Below are 21,923 nucleotides of genomic sequence, written 5' to 3'. Positions count from 1 at the left end.
CTTGATGTGAAGAAAAAAATCTGATCTGATCTGATCTGAAAGGGAGCAGGTGCGTCTCCACTTGGTTTAACTTTACAGCCCTTTATCTCCGTCTGTCTGTCTGTCTGTGTCTGTCTGGGTCCGCCCGTTGCATGCAGATAGGTGGGACGTCTACACATGTGGTTAGGGGGGGGGGGGGGGGGATTGCGGGGAGGGGGGTTCATATACTGTGTGGGTCGTAAAATAGTAAGTTCAACTAAGCAACGGCATACACGTCTAAACCCAGGGAGAGGGGAAGGTATGCAAGGGGAGGCGGGAGACTGAGGGAGTCCACGTAAAATAAAAAGGGGGGGGGGGGAGATCTCCCACGACGGCTGCAGTGGCCCATCGTGGAATGCCGTCCTTAAAAATTGTTGTTAAATTATAACTAATCAATAAATTATTACTAATCAAGACGTGACACGAAAAACAAAAGACGCCAACTAGTCCTCTGGTCGGAAGGGGGGACCGTGCTGTGTTTCAAAGACTAGCTGCCAAACGCTCCAGGCTTCCCATTGGTCTGCTCCACGCCTCGGCCACACCCCCGGCGGTGGTCACATGTCCCAGAGGTCCCACGGCCCCGAGTTCAGGAATGAATGAATGAATGAATTAGTGAGTGAGTGAGTGAGTGAGCCAGTGAGGGTGGGTGCCCGCCTTTCCCCTCTGCGTTGATCGAGAGGTCAAGGCCGCTTGAGTTCAAAGGTCACATCTTGAGGCGTACGGTTGTTGTTGTTGTTGTTGTTGTTGTTAAGGCTTCCTATGGTCTCGATGATGTCACTCGTAGTTCAAGGGGGAGAGGGGGACCCCTGGTGGCGGGCGCGGTCTCAGCAGCTCGGATCAGTCCTCAACCTCATCCTCTGCATGTGTGTGTGTGTGTGTGTGTTTGTGTGTTTGTGTGTGTGTGTGAGCGCGCTTGTGTGTGGAGGGGGCTTGGCACCACGGGGGCTCGGTTGCAGAACAAGTATTTAAAGAGACGAAGGACATGAGAAACGTAGTAAAAATACACAGAACATAGAAATGAGAATAACCTAGTGTGTGTGTATTTATGCGCGTGTGTGTGTGTGTGGCTCTCAGTGTGTAATGTGGTTCTCAGTGTGTACGTGTATTTACGTGTGCGTGTGTATTTATGCTTATGTGTGTGCCTTTATGTGTGTGCGTGTGTATTTATCCATGTGTGTGTGTGTGGCTAGTTGAGGTGGTTCCCTTGGTTGTTAGCTGCCGAGGAGTTGGTGTCAGGGGGATCTGCGCTGCCGTTGGGGGACTCCGCCGCCGCCACCGCCTTCTCTTCCTGCTCCTCCTTCACCTCCTCCTCCGCCTCCTCCTCCTCCTGGGGTTTGAGCCGCTTGGCGGGGGGGGGGCCGGGTCCGTTGAGGCGCTTGGTGGGCAGGGAGGCGGAGGCGGAGGCGTGGGCCGCCAGCAGGTGCAGGGGGCTGGCCACCGCTGCCGTGGCGACACAGAAAGAGACAACAGGAGGATGTCAGGGACAGTGCCGTACTCTTAAACCGCGATACGACGGGCCGCAAACTGATATAATGCGGCTCGCCGTCAAACCCCTCCGGAATTTTCCAGTGTGTGAGTTTAAGAGCGACGATTCCTCCATAAAACTGCCTCGAAAACTCGCAAGGGAAGGACTGAAGGATTTACGGCAGGGCGGATCCGAGCAGCAGAGCGGAAACTGGAGGGATACACTCCAGCTGGGGCTATGCAGTGGATCGGGGGCAGCGCCTGACCCCCTTCTCGAGCAGCAGGAGGAGAAGGCGCTCCCGGGAATAACGCTGTTTAATGGTTCTGACGGTTGGGATCTGGAGTCACTCGAGTAGAGTTACATTAAGACACGCGAGGCTGTGATCAACATCGTGTGTTGACCATGGCTAGAGGGGGGGGTAATAAAACTTGGAAACTTGCATCTGCATGAGTGGAGACTATCCCCCAGACTATTACTGGATGCTGAGCCAGTATAAAGGATTGGGCTACAGTTACAAGTTAGGAATCACAATACGATAAAACTAAATAAGCTCCATGCAGAAGGTGATTCCTTTGGGAGGGAGTGAGGGAGTGATGTTACTGGGTCTCACCTGTGCTGGGGGCTCCTGGCATACTATGGGTGCCGTTCTGGGTGATGGTCTTGATGGGCAGCTGGTGCTGGCCCAGGGGAGCCTGCGTCACTATGGTAACCGTCTGAAGGGGCGTGACCGAGGAGCTGCTCTGGATGATGCAGCTGGCGCCCCCTAGAGAGGCTGGGTGGGAGATACTGGGGACCGGCTCCACTTTAACTGGAGGGGGGAGGGGGAGAGAGGAGGGAGGGTTACAGAAGGAGTTACAACTATTTGAGTAACCATTGCTATACCTCACATTAGGGCTGGGCGATTAATCGAATTACGATCTTGATCACCATTTTAGCATCAAACAATCACAAAACTAATATAATCGAGTTTGATATTTTTTTAATTTTATTTTATTCAATGTTTAATAGAAAGTGCAGAAGAACAGCTTAGATACATATCTGTACATTGTTTTAGATGGAACATTTTCTTTTTGACCATTTTGTGTATTTTTTTAAGTTCTCAGTTAGTGTTTTGGGAGAGACATGCTGAATAAATACATCATGTTTCCAAACTCAAAAACAATCGTTTCAATTATCGTGATTTCAATATTGACCAAAATAATCCTGATTATGATTTATTCCATAATCGAGCAGCCCTAACTCACATCAGAACCCTCTCACAAAAACTACAACCACAACCTCCTCCCCTCCGCCCTGATGCCGCCACCCCCCCCCCCCCCCCCCCCCCCCCCCCGCCCCGACCCTCACCTTTGACCTCTGTGTACCCTCCGTTCTCCTGCGGCTCGGTCTTGACGGCGGCCTGGGCGATGAGGGCGGGGCCTAGCGAGGCCGGGGCGGGGATCTGCTGGAGCACGTGGACCGCCTGGTAGGACGGCTGGCCGCCACTGCTCACCGGGGACGCCATGGTGTAGGTGACCGGCTTCAGGTTGGCCGGCAGCTGCCCCTGGACCGCGATCAGCACCGGCTGGCCCGCCATGGAGCCTGCACACGCACACACACAGACCGGTTAGAACCAGGGTGAACCGCTTCAGAGGCGCAGAGGACCGCTTTAGGACCAGGGAGAACTGGTGAGAACCAGCGGGAAATGGGTTAGAAGTAGTTAGAGCCGGTTTAGAACAAGTAAGAACCAGTGTAGAACCAAGTATAAATATGGCTAAAACCAGAGCCCCGGGACCAGTGAGAATCAGAGAAACGGGTAGGATCAGACGGCGTGTTTACATGAATAGTGAAACCACTGTTCACTAGTAGCCAGGTAACGGTAAGGCTCATCATCCCTGTATCCAATCATGACCGTTGGCCCAGATCGATGCATGAGGGATCAACAGGCAGCCATCCAGCCAGGCTTGGCTTTAGCACAATAGGTCACGTCAAGGTCCACATTGTTGAGGCAAAACTTCATCATACGCCAGGACCAACCCTTCATCTTCATGCTCTCCCCCTGGCTACACGAGAACACTAGTCTGGAGTTTTATCAAACTCCGACCACATTAGCATCGCCACGGCCCGACGATCGCCATGGCAACAAGCCAGGCCGCACAACCCACCCCCGTCCCCTCGCTCACCTGGCGTGTTCTGAGCGAAGCGGGCCTCCTGGATCACGGCCAGTTTGGGCGGGGCGGCGACCGGGGCGACAGCGGCGGGCGTGGGCGGCGCCGGCGGGGGCGCCGGCTCCAGCTCCATTGGAACGGGAGAGCCCTCTCGTGATAGGCTGTCGGGCGTCTGGATGCCGCTGGAGTGGGCGGAGAGACCGCCGCCCGTGTGGCTGGGGGACGCCGGGGCGCTCCTGGGAGGGAAGGCACGATCGTCCTTTAGGTTAGAACTCATTAGTCGCATTGTGCTCCGGGTAATTATCCATTACTGGTTCATTACTGTGCTAACGTAACGTTGATCTGATTAGCTTTCCTCAACGCTACTTGGTTCAGTTTTCGACAACAGCTCCACGGGTTAGGCTGCGGTCGTTAGGGAACCGACCCAGAAACACCCGGACTGCCGCTTATTCCACCTATGTAACCAGGCAACAAGCTCATCCCTAGAGCTGTGTAAATACAGTTTTCTTAAAGTCACTTATTCTATCCTTTCACATTCCTCCTCCAGTAGCTGGCCGTAGACCTCACGCATCTTAATGTCACTTCCAATCTCTTTTATCCTTTTCCTTAATCCCTCACGAGATTCCTCGGTCTCCTTCCTTCCCTGGCGCTCTCCGCCCGGTGGCTCAGGTGAGCCCAGGGAGCGTCTCACCTGGAGGAGAGGGGCCCGTGGGGGGTCCGGAAGCAGGGGACCCCCCGGGGCCGTCGTTTCCTGAAGGCCTGCTCGATCAGCTTGCTCTCGGAGGTGGGGTCGATCCTCCAGAAGGAGCCCTTGCCCGGCTCCTCCTGCGACCGCGCCACCTTGATGAAGTAGCGGTTCAGCGACAGGTTGTGGCGGATCGAGTTCTGGGGGCGGAAACACGGGCCGTTACGGAAGGGTTGCCGTCCGGCTGCCCGGGAACAGGGTTCACCGTGGACGTCAGGTTGGGAGTGGGATTTAGTCCTGGATAGGGTTCTCCAGCACAACCCTGAATCCAACCCCTCCTCCTCCACCACCAGTGTTTCCCCCAGCACTGTGTTGTTAAGGCGGCCGCCTTAACAACAATAGGGCCCGCATTGACTACCAATGTATATAAAATAATAATAATAATAATATAAAAAAATATATATATATATTCTTTTTTTAAATATATATTTTTTAATTATTATGCATTAACAAAGTAGAAAACTCTCGTAGGGAAAGAAAACATACTTCCATCAGGTGTAAAAAATAAAGATCAATAACGCATCGGTAATACAATTGTCGTGCCATCAAGCTTTTTGAATGTAATTGAAACGGTGAGAACCCCCCCCCCCCCCCCCCCCCTCCTTGACCACCTTGACTAAGACATTTACTGGGGGAAACACTGACCACCCTTGGGGTCCCGCCCAGCAGGCTGAAGCCCCTCCTCCACCCTCGGGGTCCCGCCCCCCAGGCTTAAGCCCCTCCCCCAGACTGACCTGCCAGCCCTTGTCAGCAGTGCGGTAGTAGGGGTAGTTCTTGGTGATGTGGGTGTAGATGCCGTTGAGCGTGAGCTGCTTGTCCTGGGCCAGCGTGATGGCCTGGACGATCAGCTGGGCGTACGAGTAGGGCGGCTTGGAGTCGTCCTGCAGGGTGGGGGGGCAAGAACAACAGCCAATCAGATCTTTACGTCGCCTCCTTGACTTCCTTTTACCACGCGGAGGTACACAAACACCATGACCAGGATGTTCGTGGACGATGTACATGAGTGCGTCCCTTCTATGTTTTATTGACTTAAGTTCATCTCAGACATTCATAATAACTACCTTCTCCTTAGCACCTACAGCCCTGATTAGAAAGATATCCAAACCAAAACAGAGAAAGACTAAACCTAAAGCAAAAAGGTAAAAATGTGAAACGGTCCATCTTAATGGACCTTTTCTCTGTGTGCTTTGCACTGTTAAAAAACATGATTCTGTTATTATGGACGCACTCCAAATATACTCCTTTGGTAGAACAAAAAGATGTCGCCCACCCGCACACGTCCTGGCCCCCAGCCCTGGCCCCTCACCTCGGAGCGGTCCCCCACCACCACCCATCCTGAACCCAAGCCGCGGCCCCTCACCTTGGGGCTGTCTCCTCCGGACGCGTCCTTGTCTTGGTCCGGCTGGGAGTTCTCGTTGAGGAGCTGCAGCTCTGCGTTGCTCACCATGCGGCCGCCCATCCTGTAGCCAGAGGAGCCCGCCCCCCGCGGGCTGGAGGGGCACGAGTTGGCCGCGCTGAGGGGGGGAGGAGGAGGACAGTGTTTCAGGTGACAATTCATAGTCGATGATTTCTCCCTCTTTTAAATTGGAGTGAGCGTGGAGCGAGTTCACTGGAGCGGGAGGATTATTTTACGTGGAGCGGGGAGCGACCCGACGTGGATTTGAGGGGAGGAGCGGCCGAGTGAACAACAGCCACCTGCGCGAGGAGCGGGACATTCGCTCAGCTCAGCTCCGCTCCCAAGCTTGGATTGAAACACAAAGCCCATATTTATGATTGCAAAGACTGGTTGCTATATTCACACTGCAGTCACCCTGACACCGATCAGGGAAAGAGGGATACCCCAAACTCAGTTTGTCCTTGCTAATTAAGGCAGATTTCCTTCACTCTAGGGGGAGATGGTTGGGGGGGATGTATCCCTTTGAAATTATAACTGTAAAATTGACTTTACACCAGAGTATTTCAGCCCTGCTGGACCCATTATGAATGCTATGGGACGTTAACCATCACAGCATCCGTCAGCTGAATGTACAGGCGGTCCGCAAGGCTTGTGATGACCTCTTTACCTAGCCACGATAAAATTGCAACTAGCGTGGACAATAGCCATACAGCTAGCCTGGCAAGTAGCCCGACAGAAGGCAGCCCGACCACTAGCCTGATAGCTGCCCTGACAGATAGCCTGACACAAAGCCGGACCGCTAGCCTTGACAATAGCCTCACAGCTAGCCTGGCAACTGCCCCAACAGTTTGCCCAACAGCTAGCCTGGCCGGAAAAGAAAATGGAGGGCACTGTTTCATACACAGCACAGAATAGGATTATTCAAGGTGTTAATTCAACTACTTTCTCCATTTTGCACTTCATTACATACGAGGGAGTGGAAGGCAGTGGGACCCAAGAAATGAAAAAAAAAAAAAAACATTCACCGCGTTTTTCATTATCTGTTATTTCACTGCCATAACCACAGCGTTACGAAAAAACAGTCAAAACAACAGGACCCTAGCCTGGAATGAACTACAGGAAAAACTTGGGAGCCGTCTGTTGACAAGACCGAACACGCATCAGGTCAGACTGGAAACCAGGAACAAACTGGTTGCACTTTTCTCCTCGGATCAGCAGAACTTTATAGGTCTACATAAATATAGGGCCAACATGGAGAAGCTAAACTGTGGTGTTCATCATTTCTGTATTTAATTGATCCAACTCACGAGTCAGAGGAACGGAAACAATAGAGGGGGATTCCAAACAGGTAAAAAGACATCAGATCACACGTTTACATCCTAATATCAGTCGTGTAACCTGGTCATGTTCAGGGCTTACCAATGACCTAGAGCGACAACAGGAAGGGACTACCCACCATCACTAAGGCAGCTCTCATTGTCAATAAATGTACTCAATTTCCCCCCTTACAATTTATAACATTTTCTGTTCTCCGACAGACTCGCTGTGACTCATCCATTCATTGGTCATGACACAGGGGAAGTACTTGTTGATGAATTAAACCACAACACCACAAAACGTTGCCTCTGGTTATGAACTGTTTCCACAGTGAAACTCAACCTAGAAACTAACGTTAAAGGAACCACCCAAGTGAAGCAACCTCGGTAAGAGAGAACTGCATCAAGGATGTTACGATTTTTTGCTATTTATTCTGAAATTGTTAAAAAGGGAAAAATATGGAACATCTGCTAAAAAAAATACAGTACAAATCCAGATACACGCTTCATCTGCAATCACTCTAAAGGGACTCATTTTTCATTGTCAGCGGGACTGTGAAAACACTTACTGAATTTATGGAAGAAGTTATCACCTTTGACATCACAAATGTCAGGACATTGTGTATCCTGTGGTTGAACCAAATCAATCCTAATCTATAAAAGTACCAACACTTTTAGATATGTACTTGTTGCAAGCAAAGCGCTTCATAACTCTTGCTTGGAAAAGTGTGAACAGGCATAATATGGGAAGGATAGAATACATTGTTATTTGGTAAACAAGACACTTTTGAAAAGGCTTGGGGACCCTTTTTTGGATTCTATTGAGCAAAGGGATGGCAGTGAAATATTGGATAATGAGGTGAACTCATGTGCATGTCTTGGGTGGTGGTGAGAGACATCAGATTGTCCTAAATATGTTCCATTCCATTAGATCAGACCACAGTAAAATGTCAGTTTGTTTCTTTAATATTCTTAAAACACCTGTCTGAGATGTTTGTTTTTGACTTTTGATGTTGCGTTAGCTTGGTTCCTGTTTGTCAATGCTGCTGTTATTTGTGGCTGTGGTTCTTCCTGGAATATCTCCACTTAAAACATGTCATTTTCTCGAATCCAGACCAACATAGAAGACAAATTCTGGACCCCTGGCACCATGGACCAACTGTTTAACCAATTTGCTTGGTGCCTACGTAACAAACTGTCTGGGTGACTATTTAACAAACTGACTGACGGACCCGTTTGTTTGGCGTAGGGTAGGGGTGTTACCTGATTGTGCCCGTGGGCGAGGGCAGGGGGCTCATGAGGTGGGCGATGTTTTCCGGGATGTTTATGGTCAGCGGGGCGATGTGCGGCTGGGCCGGCTTCACGGGGGACTCGGGCGCCTCCCTCTTCGTCTTCTTGCCGCTGGACAACGCAGTGAAGCTGATCTTTATGTTGGTGCTGGGGAAGCGGAACGTACACCTGGAGGACCAGAGACAGCAGAGAGGCACCAGGTGAGGGGGTGTCTGGGAGGGGGTACCCACACCGTGGTGGAGACATGCGGGGTTGGGGGCTGGCGTCGCGATGCCCCCCCCGGCGGCAGTCAAGGGGAGCGCATGGGAGCTAGAGAGTGCTAGCTTGCTGATCAAACTATTGAAACCCTAGGGCCAGTTACAGATACTTGCTGCAGTATTCAGTAATAACCAACAAAAAAAGTAAAAGAAAGTAATATGCAACAATATAGCATAACAATAACAGTTCTAAATATACAATATTCTGATGAAGGCAGGAGAACAAGGAGCTGCAGACCAGGTCTACGAGACAAGAAAATAATTCAGCTTTTAAACAGTGATTCCTCTCAAAAACATAGACATAGACTAGGTAGATAGGAGGGGAGCACACGTATCTTAGTGATGTATCACTCCTGGCAGAGGGGATGGATGGATAATATTAGTCACTATGGTAAACACAAACAGAGAGTAGTGCGTTCCCTGCAGGAACATCTAAACACACCGCTGCCTAATAATGAAGAGCGAGTTACAACACTTCAGATAACATGAAGGAGCAGTTTAGATCAAAATTATTTTCACATTTTCCAGGACATAACTTCCCAATCCACAATTGTATTTTAAATCTGGAAACCATCAAGAACAGATCGGTTAGTCATATTAGTGGGCGGAGCCTAGATTCAGGCTCAGAGGGTATGTCAACCAACCTCTGTCCTGACCAATGGCAATTGAATGCGAGGTCCCGTTTCCACGGATCCTTTGCCTAGTTGTCAGGATGGATTACCTACAGCTGCGATACATGTATACCTACAGCTCGTTTCAGCTCTGAAGTGTCACCATTCTCTCCCTTATACCAACTGGCTACAACCTTAAGTTAGCCCAGCTAAGAAAGAGCCAAGCTAGCTCCTTGCTATAGTGTAGCAGTCTAAAAGCTTTAAGACGGTTGGCCATGGCCATATAGCAGGCCTACCTCTGGTAGATCTGGCATGGCCACCTGTTCTTACTACGAAGACCTAATCCCCTAGTACTAGTAGTTGTGAGGCGGATAAGAGGAACACAACGGTGTGGATGTGGGGGATCATGGAGCATTTCCAAACCAAAACCTTACACTAGGGTTGGTGGGACGGAGTGATGTGGTCTCAGGTACCAGGATTTAATGTGTTAAGTTGAATTTACTAGACACCAACAGTCTAACACGTTTGGATTGGCTCCGCCGAGCTGGGCCACAACCACATCATCTGAAATCCTGTTTGTAGTTCCCATTTAGTATTTTTAGATTACTTTAGAAGCGTAGCCAAAGTGATAAACTTGAAATAAAAATGTAAACCATTAAAAGGGGGTATGATTCCCCTTAAGACAGTGCCTCTTGACCTGCAGAAAGGTGAGCATTACAAGGCTCAGGGATCCTGTTATTGATTATGCTGAGGGATCTAGTTGGTGATTAGGCTAAGGGATCTGGATTATGATTCGGCTAAGGGATATTATTGGTGATTCGGCTCTTGTGTGTTCAGACATTGGTGTCTTGGTGTTTAGTCTTAAGGACCATGATGGTCGTAATTAAGCTAAAGGGATCTACTTGGTGTTCAGTTGAAGGGATCTAGTTGGTGTTCAGGCAAAGGGATTTGCTGGTGATTTGCTCCAGAATGCTGGGTGGGGCATTATGCTATGGTTAACTTAAGTACCTGGCCACTACATCTATAACTAGCCCAGCCCTGAGGGTGGCAGCTGGGGGAAGGAGGCACACTATACGTCCTGAGAGCCAGACAGTGCTCAGATATAGTATATGAGCATCCTTTATTCATTTGTTCTCCCTACATTGTTTCTGTTAAGGGTAGAGTTGCCATCTGTGGAGAGTTGGGAGGGTGCACACGGGAGCTGTTAATACCACAGATGTACCCGAACAACAGAAGAGCTAACAGATATGCAAGCTAAAAACAGCAGTCAGCACACTTCCCCCAACAGCTACTTAAGTGTGATGCTTGAGGGTATAAGAGAATATTCCTGTTGTGTGATGCCTAGTCTTGTTAACTGCGATGCATCCAATTTCATACTTTGATGACAAGTATAAGTAACACATGCAGTACTCATCGTGCGTTTAAAACGTTTTTGGAAACCTGTGAGAATATTAACTTAAGACTGTGAAAAATCATTTCACATTTCATGCAGTGCCTTGTGTGACTTACGAAGCCAGCTGCGGATGGGGTTAAAACCCCTGGTACCCATTCCTAAGCAGATAATTCACACATCAGATCTACCCACATCATCATCACCACATTTGTGTGTTTTCTACTTTCGGGGAGGTAGATGTACAGTCCCTCCCCCTACTACCCTTCAAGTCATCCACCGACTGACACGAAGAACCGGGTGTAGTTCCAGTGAAACGTCAATAAAAATAAAGATTAGCAAAGAAAAGACAGTCAGAAAACGAACGCCCCAGATTCCACATCCCGATGGAGGGCGTAATTTGCATGAACGGCTGTCCCAGCCGGGGTATCGGGAACGGTTTGTGCGTTCTGTTCTTGTGACGAACGACGCCTGAATTAAGAGTGAAAGAACAATAAAGCAGCGTTCTCGCCTTGAGGCAACTCCTTCCCCCGGGGGCCAGCGCGTCTTCCCCGAGACGTTTTTGTTCTCTGCTGTTTGCACAGAGACCAGTGAAAAAAAGGACCAGTGCAAGAGTTGCTTTGCTCTAAGGCTGAAAACAAACACTTCTCCAACGTGCACACATGCTGCGTGTGTCCCACAACACCAAGCCGGTCTCCACAGTAAACAGACGGAAAAAACAGATGTTTGTGTTGCATCTAAATCCTTGTTGGGCATACAGGCTAAATGTGAGCAAAACGTAAACAAGTGGGGGGGGGGGGGGGGGGGTCAATGTTGGGAAGGTTGAATGGTGGTATTGAAGAGAGGGTATGGGCAAAGAAGAGGGATGCTTTGGGGGAAGAGGGGGAAGAGTATGAGGTAGGGGAGAGGGCATGGGATCAAGGATGGAGGTTTGGGGATAAAGCAGGGAATGGGGTAAGACTAGGAGGGAGGGTTTGGGAGTAGAGGAGGGAGGGTATAGGTATACAGTAGGGAGGGTGGGGCGGTACAGCAGAGTGCATCTTGTACAGCAGGAAGGATGGTTGAACAGCAGGGAGGGTATGGGGATAGGGCAGGGAGGGTATGGGGGTAGATCAGGGAGGGTACGGTGTATTCTTTGTTTTGGCTCTGTTTACATCACCATTTAGGAATCTTTGAGACTCATCCAACTAAATTCCTCTGCAGCCTAGACTCTTTTTCCCAGGCTTCCTTTGTGCTCAAGCTTTTTGCCAAGACTGCCAGCGCTAGTTAGGACTTTGTAGAGTACACAACTGCTAGATTACCAACCCACGTCATCGTAAAATACAACCAGACTCTGCAATTATGACTTCTGCTCGCAAAAAAAAACTAAAAACTGTTGTCCTTTCATATTGTTTGATAACAGCCATGTTATTTAAAACAATATCAGGGTTTTATCCCTATATGCACCTTTGTGTTTACCATAGTGACTAATATTAACCATCCCCTCTGCTAGGAGTGAAACATCACTAAGATACGTGTGCTCCCCTCCTATCTACCTAGTCTATGTCTATGTTTTCGAGAGGAATCACTGTTTAAAAAAAAAAAAATCGATTATATGTAAACCGTCTGGATACGAGATGTTTTATTGATGCAAAGAAATATTATTTAAAATCCTTACAACGGCTACTACAATCTACTACTGCAAACAGTAACTCTGGAGCATACAGCGGTGATAATAAATACAAAACCTACGGTTAATATAAAAGATGACGGGTCCTGCATAATATTTGATTCTGTATGTCATTAGCCCTAAATTATGCGATATTTAGCAGAAAATATACGAACTCATAAAACTCTTTAACTAACTCACTAATACTAACCCTACATTTCGGCTACATTTGGAACAACGGCAACCATAATGAACTGGGTTGCATTCCCTTGTAAAATTATAAATATCTTGTTTATACATTACTTTCAAGAGCCATAACTTCATGATATCTGTATTATTTACTTGTTCTGCACTGTTCTGGAAGGCAGGAAGTCTTTAATTATATGAACGTTATGTTGCATTATATTGTTATGAATGACGGCTGCACGTTGTTGAAATGAATGTGCACATGACAATAAACCCGGCAGCGTATGTAAACCAATACAAGACAACTGAGAGCGACGCCCCGCTGGGCCGAGCAGCAGGTAGGGCGGGGACACCCGGGTTTGTTTACGTTTAGGGGTCGCGACCACAACCTAAAGAGACGCTAATATACAAAGCGCCTTAGCAACCTCGGGTTACTAGAAACGTACCGCAGGCTACACCGGTCATACTGCCGTGGTTCAACCAAAACTGTGCAGATATAAACACGAGTATAACACTACACTTCTCCATGTTCGTGTTTTAGACGTTTAACGTCACAGACGGTGTAAGATCAACCGCGCGCGCGCGCACACACACACACGTACATACATGCGTTTGTTGTTAATCCCAGGGTGTGTGGGGGGGAGGGGGTCACCTTGTCCTGACTGATACGCTCTTCTACATAAATGTGAACGATCACTAGGGATAGAACCAATGAAAGAGATCCAACCAATAACATTGTGTCTGCCTCAAGGTTGCAGGGCTGCGTGGTGCTAACAGGCTACAACACGTGGTCAGGTCGCCCTATTCAAAACAACGCTCTGCCCAGCAGCACTAGCTTCCACATGTTCTCACGGGGAACCCAAGACTTACGCCCGTGGGAGCTGCAGAGGGGGGGCGCCGCGTCTCAGGAACACTCCGTCCACAAACACGCCGTTTTTGCCCAGACACCGCAGGTAGAAGTCCCCGCCGCCCGGCCCGTCGTCGGTCACTGTGAATATCTCCAGGTGCCGCCGCGATATGAAGCTGGAGTGGCCCATGCTGACGTCCACGGAGCCCTGCGAAGAGTTCCGTCCGATGGTCACCGACCGCTTCTTCATCACGTACTCGAATTCTCGGCCCTCGAGCCGGGCGACCGGCCCGGACGACCCGCTCACCACCGCCATCTCGCCGCGATTTAACGGTCACGGATGCAAAAACACCGAGAAATGATATTAAACGTGTAGGAACGCTGTGTGGAAGCCTATGTGCTACCGTTCATAAAGCGTATTTTACAACCAAGGCATCGAATTGAAAACAGAAAACGTTGCGAGGCCAGCGGCTCCGACCCACCGCCGAGAGAAAGGCAAGACCCGACCAAACAACGCGAGAGGCGGACAAGCCCTCGATTGACACTCCACTCAGCCAATCAGAAGAAAGGAATCCAGTGGACCTACTGGGCATCGACCAATCGTAGGCAGAGAACTGACTCAGGGTTGGTTGTTGTGTAGTACACGCATATCCGGAGCGATTCGGAGGACCCGGAACGGAGTTTATCATAAAGGATCCGACTCATGAATACACGTGTATGACATCTCAAATAATAACCGGCTAACGTAACATATGAGATTATGAAACGACGGATTACAACGAGTGTGTCTAAACTAAATTATTCACAGCGGGTGACCTGCCTGTAAGAAACCCATATAAAGACACAAATGGATGCGCCGGTTGGATGTTTCGGTATCACATAGTAAATCGGAGCATCCCGTCCACTACGGACTCTATGCGGGGTTTTACGTGTCTCTATCTCTGCAGCATCTCTCTCATGGATCCCTCTACTTTGTAATTATGAGTTTAGACCCAAGTTTCATTTCGTTTATTTAATTAAACCGTAACCATGAAGTTGTGTGTCTGTTTTGTTTCATCAAACCAATGCACTGTATATCTCGTCACTGCATGCATTTTTTTAATTGTTTTAATCGTTCATTTTACATCGTACGAGACCGGACAAAATGTATATGTCAACCGCAGGTCGTGACGTCACTGAGTTGAATGACCCCCTCCGCCCAGTCCGGTCGAGGCCCCTTGTTTGTAAACACCAGAGGTCAGGGTTCATGTTCGGTCTGGTGGGGGATGGGAGAGCTCGGAGGTTAAGGAAGTGGTAATCACTTGTTGATCCAACCCTTCTGATGAGAGACACCGACATTAACATACAAAAGCGCCAAACTGTTAACTATAGCCTAGTAAGCCTACCCTGTTTTAGAAATGATCACAGTATAATGGATATTAATGCATATCCTGCAATATTATTAACAATGAGGGATTGAGGGAATTTGAATTGTCTGATATATTTATATATATACATACATATACATACATACATACATACATACATACATACATACATACATACATACATACATACATACATACATACATACATACATACATATATATATATATATATATATATATATATATATATATATATATATATATATATATATATACAATGTGTAAGTTGCTTTTGAGTGACTCGTCTCTCTCTCTGTATCCTTACCGAACAAGCCAGTCTTAATTCTGGTGTGTCTATTGGATTTTGAAGTATAGACAAATGGCAATCAATTACCATGTCTCTGTCAGATGCTGTCAATTACAGCACTGAAAACCTCAATGCCGATTACCACCACTAGAGGGAGACATGCATCTTTACAATCCGTAGAGTGTCGATGACAGTTTCCAGCCATTTTAAAGGTCTGCTGAGCAGCGTTTAACGCGAGGTGGAGTTTCGCCCTAATGGGTAGATCTGACCTGGACTATATTCGCTCTACCTCGAGAGGGTTCCGCTAATATAGATGACCTTTGTTGAACTGAAAGATGCCATAACGCATGACAGAAATGTAAATGTTATTAATATCTGGGACTATTAAGCCATGGCCTTTGAAGCTATTTTATAAAGACCTGCCTTTGCATTATCATGTTTGTATGTCTCCAAACATGCTTTACCAGCTAACATGCTCTACTATACTTGTGTTTGGTGTATAGTTGTAAGCCCCTCTGTTTTCCCTGCAGAGTGCGGGCGAGTGCGGGCTGTTAACCATAAGTGCTGCTGAGGGTTTCACTAAAAGCCTTAAGTGCTCTTCTTTCTCATAATGTGGAAAAATAAAAAACTCCTTCTGGACTCACAACTTTGTAGTCAACCGAACACGACTAGGACCTCTAGGTCCTCTGTAGATTCAGAGGATGACTAATTCGCGCTTTCATGGCGAGGTCGTTCATTAAACCAATCAATACTACCCTCAGGCCCCAGAGACACTTATGGCTCAGCTGTCTGGCTCACCCTGGGAGCAGCTAACAGGCTAACACGCAGCTAGCACGCCAACAGGCTGAGAGGCAGAGCTAATGGCTCTGTGGAATATGGTGATGCCCTGCAATGAGGTAAACATTGGAAACAACTTGAGGGCAAGATGGCCTCCATCTGATATGAGACCAGAACAGCAGGGAGGCGGTCTCTCCTCGCTTCCCTATACCCCTCTCTCTCTCTCGCTGACTCTCTTGCTCTCCACAACTCTCTCCACCTCTCTCTATCCCCCTCTCTCCACCCTGGCTCCCCTTCTTCCAGCACATTCGCCATCTCCTTTTCCCTCTCTCCCCACTTCCTTTTTCTAGCCGCCTGTCTCCCACTCCATCCCTCTCTCCCTCCATATGTTTCCATCTCCCCCTACTACCTAATCTGTCGCTACCCCCTCCTCTCTATCTTTCTCTATACCCCCTCTCTCTTTGAAAAACATGCACACTCTACGCCAACCTACTGTATTTCCGGTCTGGGGCTGGGGGGGGGGGGGATCTAAATGGGAACCTTAATATGTATCCAAGCAGAGTGCTGATTACAGAACACAAGCGATGGGTGTGGAACTGTAATCAGACACTAGCTGGCCTTACGACAGAGTGACTGACTGAACAACAGACTGGACAGACTAACTGACTACCCACTGGCTGACGGACTGGCTGACAGAGATGGAACAGGCCCAAATGTTCAACATGATAGAAGGCTGGAGCCAGCCCTGGCTCGATGGTAATAGGGTTAGACATAATGCTGGCTGTACATTTCCAGTTGGCTGAAATGGTTTTGGGTGCAGTCTTTCCTTTGTGATGAGGAGGTGGTTGATAATTAGCAGTTGGAACTACAGGAAGGATCTGAGGTGGATACAAACCAGTGGAGCCTGTTGGGTTGGTTTCCAGTAGGCCTAAAGCCACAACGCTACACTATATGCAACGCTATAAACAAACACAGGACTATAGGCTCTTCCAGTCTTTCAACATTTTTCAGTGTTTTTTTAATGCTTTAGTTGCAGCGTGACATAACATACTTACACCAAACACAAAACTAGAAACCAGACAATAAACAGACAAATAAGGCATTATCTATTAAAGTGCTTAAATTAAATCAGAAATATTCCACTTCAAAGTAAAGTCCCGGGAGTCTGCGTTGTCGACATCCAACGTGGTGTTATGTTGTCGTCAAGTTCCAATTCCAATATTAAAACGGTGCTCCTGCCTGTTAAACCCATCCTGTCCAGTCCACATGTGACGGACACCCATCCTGTACATCCTTCATGGGAACAACCAAAGCCTCCAGAGCCCCAGAACATCAGCATCTCCAGTCTCCAACCGTCTCCCACAGACAGGTGGGAGGCGGTCCAGTCCACCTCCACGGGACCCGAAGCCATGGACCTCTGAGCAGTCCGCCGCAGACACAAGATCTCCAGATCCCTTCCATATCCGGTCACTTTGGCAGGAGATCTTCGTAAGGCACTGTGAGGCCCCCCATATACCAGAAGATCCAGAAGATCAGGCTGAAGAAGATGAGGAGCGGCCCTGACAGGATGAAGAAGTCCCAAAAGCTGATGGGTGCAAAGATCCCAGCCAGTAGGAGGCCGAGGCCGACCAGGTCTAAGATCAACGCTAGCACCAGGAACAGGGCGCAGCGCTCGTTAGGGTTCTTTTTACGACAACAGTCCATCGCGGGGCGGGTAGGGATGTGCTCTCTGCACGGGACGGTAGGATGTTCTGAGGTGTCCGAGGAGAGCTTCGTCAGATAAATGGCTTTTTTGTTACCCACCACCCACTTCCCCTACAGCACGCCTTTTACATTTCTTACATAGCATCATTTGCAGGACGACCTGTCTCATGGCATTTGACTAACAAAAGGGCCGGTGACTGCGACTTGACGCAGTCCATCCAGATTCCTCCATAGGGCTGATTGACTGGTTCTAAGTCTTCCCTGAATAGAAACCCTTGATCAGAGATCAAGTGACACCTTGACACCACATACAGACACTCACGCTGTAATAACAAAGTTGTCCTTAAGAGAGAAGATAAAACAAACAAGAGATTCGAGACGTCATGATGACCAAGATGGCATAGAACTAGCTTGGTATCCAGTCTGTCCTATGACACCTTTGGTGAACAGGAGAGCATGGATGTGGACCCTACCAGTTTTGTCAGGCCAATCAGGTGGCATTTGAACTGTAATTGGGCGGAATGGGCATGAAACGAGCATTCCGTGCCACACACTTAAATAGAATCTGCTACCTACATACCTGCTAGGGTTGGTTACAGCTGAGCTCATGTGAGCCATCAGGGCAGATAAGATAAGACAAGGCACTTTGGATGATACAATACATGTACTCTATTAGACATTATGGTAGTATGGTTGATGCAATATCTGATAATAGAACATGCATGTCATCTAGGCTGAGAGAGTCAGGATTTGTAGTGTCCTCCTGATCTACCAATGTCCGGGCTCTCTCTTCCTATGAGCTGGGTATGCCTGAGCTTAAGTATAAGAACATGACAAGAACAACAAGAACATCAAGGAGCATGAATATGGATTTTTCACAAATTATTTGACAAAAGCAATAACCGAAACATGTAAAATAATCAGATATCCCTCTGTCGGAAGTCTATCCCTCTCTGCCGTCAATAAACCAACTGAATGTCTCTCTCTCCCTCGCCCATAACGCTAAATTTAGTTATATTATATTATCAGATTTGTAATCAACCCTACAGTTAAATGAAAAAGTAGTACTTCCTCAGTAATGAGGATTTCAGTCATTGTCTAATTGAAATGTCTAGTGGTTTCTAATTGCTCTAGAAACATCCAATATGACACAGAATACCCAGCCACTAATGTGCTGCTTTACAGTGAATCTATCAGACCGGATTTCTACACAAGGCAAGTTGATTTCTTGTAAATAACAGAATTTCCTGTAAGGCTTGGGAGTGTTTTTGTTGAGCTGCATTAAATAAAAAGGGAACAGGTTCTTAATTAAATATGTACACATAGGTTGAGAACCATAGCTAGGGTTCTAGTGGACTGTGTCATTTTGTCAGGTTTTCTGGGGACACACACACACACACACACACACACACACAAACCAGTCGGACCGGTGAACTTGTTGCTCTGCAGCAAATCAAACAACAAACATGGACCTAGTATAACTATTCCTTTCCACGCCCATAGCTACACACACGCATGCACACACTCAGATTCACCGCCATTATATAACAATGAACACATCAGTCCAACCTCCCTCTACACACAGACAATCAATATTTAAATAATAAACATAAATAAGCAGCATTTGGTGAAAGAAAGAATATATAGGCTATTATTATTTTCTGGATGGAATGTCCTCGCATTTCCCCCCTACAAAAAGCGTAAAGGGTTCAGAACTCAAGACCTCATGAGCCGCCAAAGAAGAGGGGTTGGCTTCCAGGGGATGGGTGTGACATCATGAGCCTAGGGGTCATCTGAACGAGTGGAAGCAAAATAAAAAGAACAGAAAATAAACGATATCGGTTATCTGGGTATTGTGTAATCAAACAACATCGGGATTGATGATTATACAACTGAAATGTGCAATAAATAATGATAATTGTAGATGTATTTATTGTAAGTCAATACAGCGGGGGAGTAGGACTAATACGTATTTTCTACATTTAAATATTCTTTTGAAACCCTTTTTGACTTTGTTTGACGTTGTTTTGTGTAAGCAGGGCCTTCATGCCATTTATGCGGGCCCCGTCTGTACCCGGGTTGGTTATTTTATAAGCAGGTTGTAGATGATATAGGGTTTTGACAGTGTTACTATGGTCTCAGACTCAGATTTATCAGTGGACCTCTGTATTACCCGTAGTGGTGGTGGTGGCGGTGCTGGTCTCGTCTGACAGCCCGGTGTCGGACCCCTTCTCCTCCGCGGGGGACTCCGAGTCCAGCGAGGCGTCATAACCTTCGTTCTGGTAAGCGGACGACTTGCCCCACGTCACGCGGGACGCCTTGCGAGGGGGTAAGCTCTCCTCTCCGTTGTCTGCCCCATCCTCGAGGAACTTGGCGGGCGGGTCACGTTTGAGCGTGGGGTTCAACTTCTCCGACAGCTTTCGGACCAGCCTCGAGAAGCTGTTGGCGCCTTCGTCGTAGTCCAGGTCCTCCTCGGCCAGCTTGATGTTGCCGACGTACCAGCAGAGCCAGAAGGCGATGCTGATGAAGATCACGATCGAGCCCGTGTAGATCAAGAAGTCGCCGTAAAATTGGCCGCTGATGCGCAGATTCCCGAAGATGCCCAAGAGGAGAAGGACAAACCCGACGACGTCAAACACGAGAGCGATTACGAACAGCGAGATGCACTCGCCTATCTTGAACTTCATCATGTTTAGAACACCAGAGACTAGACCTTCATAACGGGAGATGCTGCTTAACCATTGTCACCCTCCGCTCAGCTGACACGCACCTGTGTGGAGACGCCCTGTGACGTCTTTAAGATAAACAAAGCTTTTTGTCACATGCGCTCTGCTCCCAGGAGAGGTCCAGGTACTTTGCAGATGGTACTAAAGTTGGCTCTGTGCTGTTTCCCATGATATAAACAAGGAGGTCGGCTCTGTAGGTGTCACGCGCCATCGTGTCTCTGTGTGAAGATGCAAATCATGCACACGATGCAGTCACTATTCCACAAACGTCGTTTCTTTTAACATGCGATTTCAAGTCAAATAGCATCCCCCTGTAGGCCCACATCCACACCTCAGGTGCATCAACAGTGAAGAACTGCACATAGAAAACGTTTACTTTTAGGAAGGGATACTATTAGCAGCACTATGTCAGCAGGTGTGACTGTTTGTTGCGTACAAAGTTATACAACAATAGTTAAAAGCAAGGAATGCGTATACATAATGGGTGCATGGCGTCGCTTGTGAAGGATATTCAAATAATATGAAAATGTAATGTTTTGAATTCACGCATCCAACCTTCTCAGACCAGATTAAGTCAAAGTATTGTCCTTACATGGAAATGGTTGATGTTTCGAGATTCTACTGTCTGCTTGTAATCACAGAGTCTTAATGGACATGTTCTGTCCGATGGACACTTTAATCACCACAAACCTCTTATCTGACTTGAATTATTCACGAGCCTCTATGCACAATGACATTATGCATTAATGCTGAATTCTTCTGGTGAATTATTGATTGTGAAAGTGCTAGTAAGTGTCCCAATATTAAATACTAAAGTTATTAATGCTGCTTCTCGCCGCAGCGCATCCTGTGCAACCGTGCGTTCTTTGTACAAAAGGAACGTTTGGTTACAGTGAATATGCGTTCTTTGGTATTAGTGACTGAATAGTACGTCTAGCCATGCACGCCTGAGATGACGTTGCCTCCCCGCCCTGAGCTCAACTCACAACCGCGGCATCATCGCCCATATCGCTTGTCCTGTGAACACTCCCGGGCTGACAAAAGGCCCAGAGGCTGAAGAGGCGCCCTTTCCCAGTCCCCAGGGTTCCCAGAAGAACACCGTCGGCCACCGAAAACCCCGGCCGAAATGTCATGCGATGAAACCATAACCAACCCCGACCGAGCCGTGTCGCATGAGGTCACGGGGTCAAAAGGGGTCAAACGTTAAACTGGGGTGGCCTGTAGTAGCTGAGTGGGCGTTTGAGCACCGGCTGCTTGCGGTTCTTCTTGGTGATGGGGATGAGGACCACGCCCACCACCAGCACCATCAGCCCGATGGACAGCAGGCCCGGGCCCAGGATGCGGGTCACCTTGTCGAGGTATCCCGTAAAGTACAGTCCACTGATGATGACGCCGCAGGCCAGGAAGCTGCCCCCCGTGGTCATCAGGTGGATGGCGAACCAGTAGACCTGGTAGATCCCCGGGCCGCTGGCCTCGGTGGTCCACAGGGACTCGCTCCGGGACAGGCTGAAGACGGTGCTCTCGGTGCGGCTTGGGGGCGTCAGCTGGTCCCGGGACTGGGACAGGGGGCACTCCCCCAGCGGGATGTTCTCTGGGCTCCCCGTCATCCTGCCGCCGCCGGCCGCCCGCTCCCTCTCTCCCTCGCTCTCTCTGGGGGAGTGAGACGCCTGGGGGAGAGAGGGAGGGGACGGTTCAGGACCTAGCCCATGGCCGGCCCCTGCCTGCT

General features: G+C 48.4%; 3 protein-coding genes across 3 annotated transcripts in view; all 3 read right to left on the bottom strand.

The window, feature by feature from the left end:
- Positions 1-228: 228 nt before the first annotated feature.
- Positions 229-13,827, bottom strand: LOC130371019 (forkhead box protein K2-like). Its single transcript, XM_056576629.1, has 9 exons — positions 13,340-13,827; positions 8,351-8,545; positions 5,736-5,889; positions 5,110-5,256; positions 4,322-4,515; positions 3,646-3,866; positions 2,831-3,064; positions 2,094-2,291; positions 229-1,458 (listed from the first exon to the last, which is right to left on the bottom strand). Exons 1-9 carry the CDS (start codon positions 13,630-13,632, stop codon positions 1,205-1,207), a joined length of 1,890 nt encoding a protein of 629 aa, XP_056432604.1. The 5' UTR covers positions 13,633-13,827; the 3' UTR covers positions 229-1,204.
- A 2,520-nt stretch (positions 13,828-16,347) lies between these two features.
- Positions 16,348-20,360, bottom strand: LOC130403157 (transmembrane protein 238-like). Its single transcript, XM_056607355.1, has 2 exons — positions 19,645-20,360; positions 16,348-19,264 (listed from the first exon to the last, which is right to left on the bottom strand). Exons 1-2 carry the CDS (start codon positions 20,159-20,161, stop codon positions 19,254-19,256), a joined length of 528 nt encoding a protein of 175 aa, XP_056463330.1. The 5' UTR covers positions 20,162-20,360; the 3' UTR covers positions 16,348-19,253.
- Positions 20,361-21,393: 1,033 nt separating this feature from the next.
- The window catches only part of LOC130402749 (phosphoinositide-interacting protein-like), a 1,256-nt gene continuing 726 nt past the window's right edge, over positions 21,394-21,923 (bottom strand). The window contains exon 2 of the mRNA XM_056607005.1: positions 21,394-21,923. This exon is cut by the window's right edge and continues 52 nt beyond it. Within this exon, the coding sequence (XP_056462980.1) occupies positions 21,394-21,923 (530 nt within the window).

The sequence above is a fragment of the Gadus chalcogrammus genome, chromosome 2, assembly GCF_026213295.1.
Source record: "Gadus chalcogrammus isolate NIFS_2021 chromosome 2, NIFS_Gcha_1.0, whole genome shotgun sequence".
NCBI lineage: Eukaryota > Metazoa > Chordata > Actinopteri > Gadiformes > Gadidae > Gadus > Gadus chalcogrammus.
The sequence above is the reverse complement of the archived record's forward strand: the minus strand, read 5'-3'. Positions and strand labels throughout refer to the sequence as shown.

Excerpts from the sequence above, each read along its gene's own strand:
- LOC130371019 (XM_056576629.1), bottom strand. The coding sequence starts at position 13,632 with ATGGCGGTGGTGAGCGGGTCGTCCGGGCCGGTCGCCCGGCTCGAGGGC. Across the intron at positions 4,516-5,109 it reads CTGCTGACAAGGGCTGGCAG|AACTCGATCCGCCACAACCT; the intron begins GTCAGTCTGGGG and ends TTCCGCCCCCAG. Across the intron at positions 1,459-2,093 it reads GCCAGGAGCCCCCAGCACAG|CGGTGGCCAGCCCCCTGCAC; the intron begins GTGAGACCCAGT and ends TCGCCACGGCAG.
- LOC130403157 (XM_056607355.1), bottom strand. The coding sequence starts at position 20,161 with ATGATGAAGTTCAAGATAGGCGAGTGCATCTCGCTGTTCGTAATCGCT.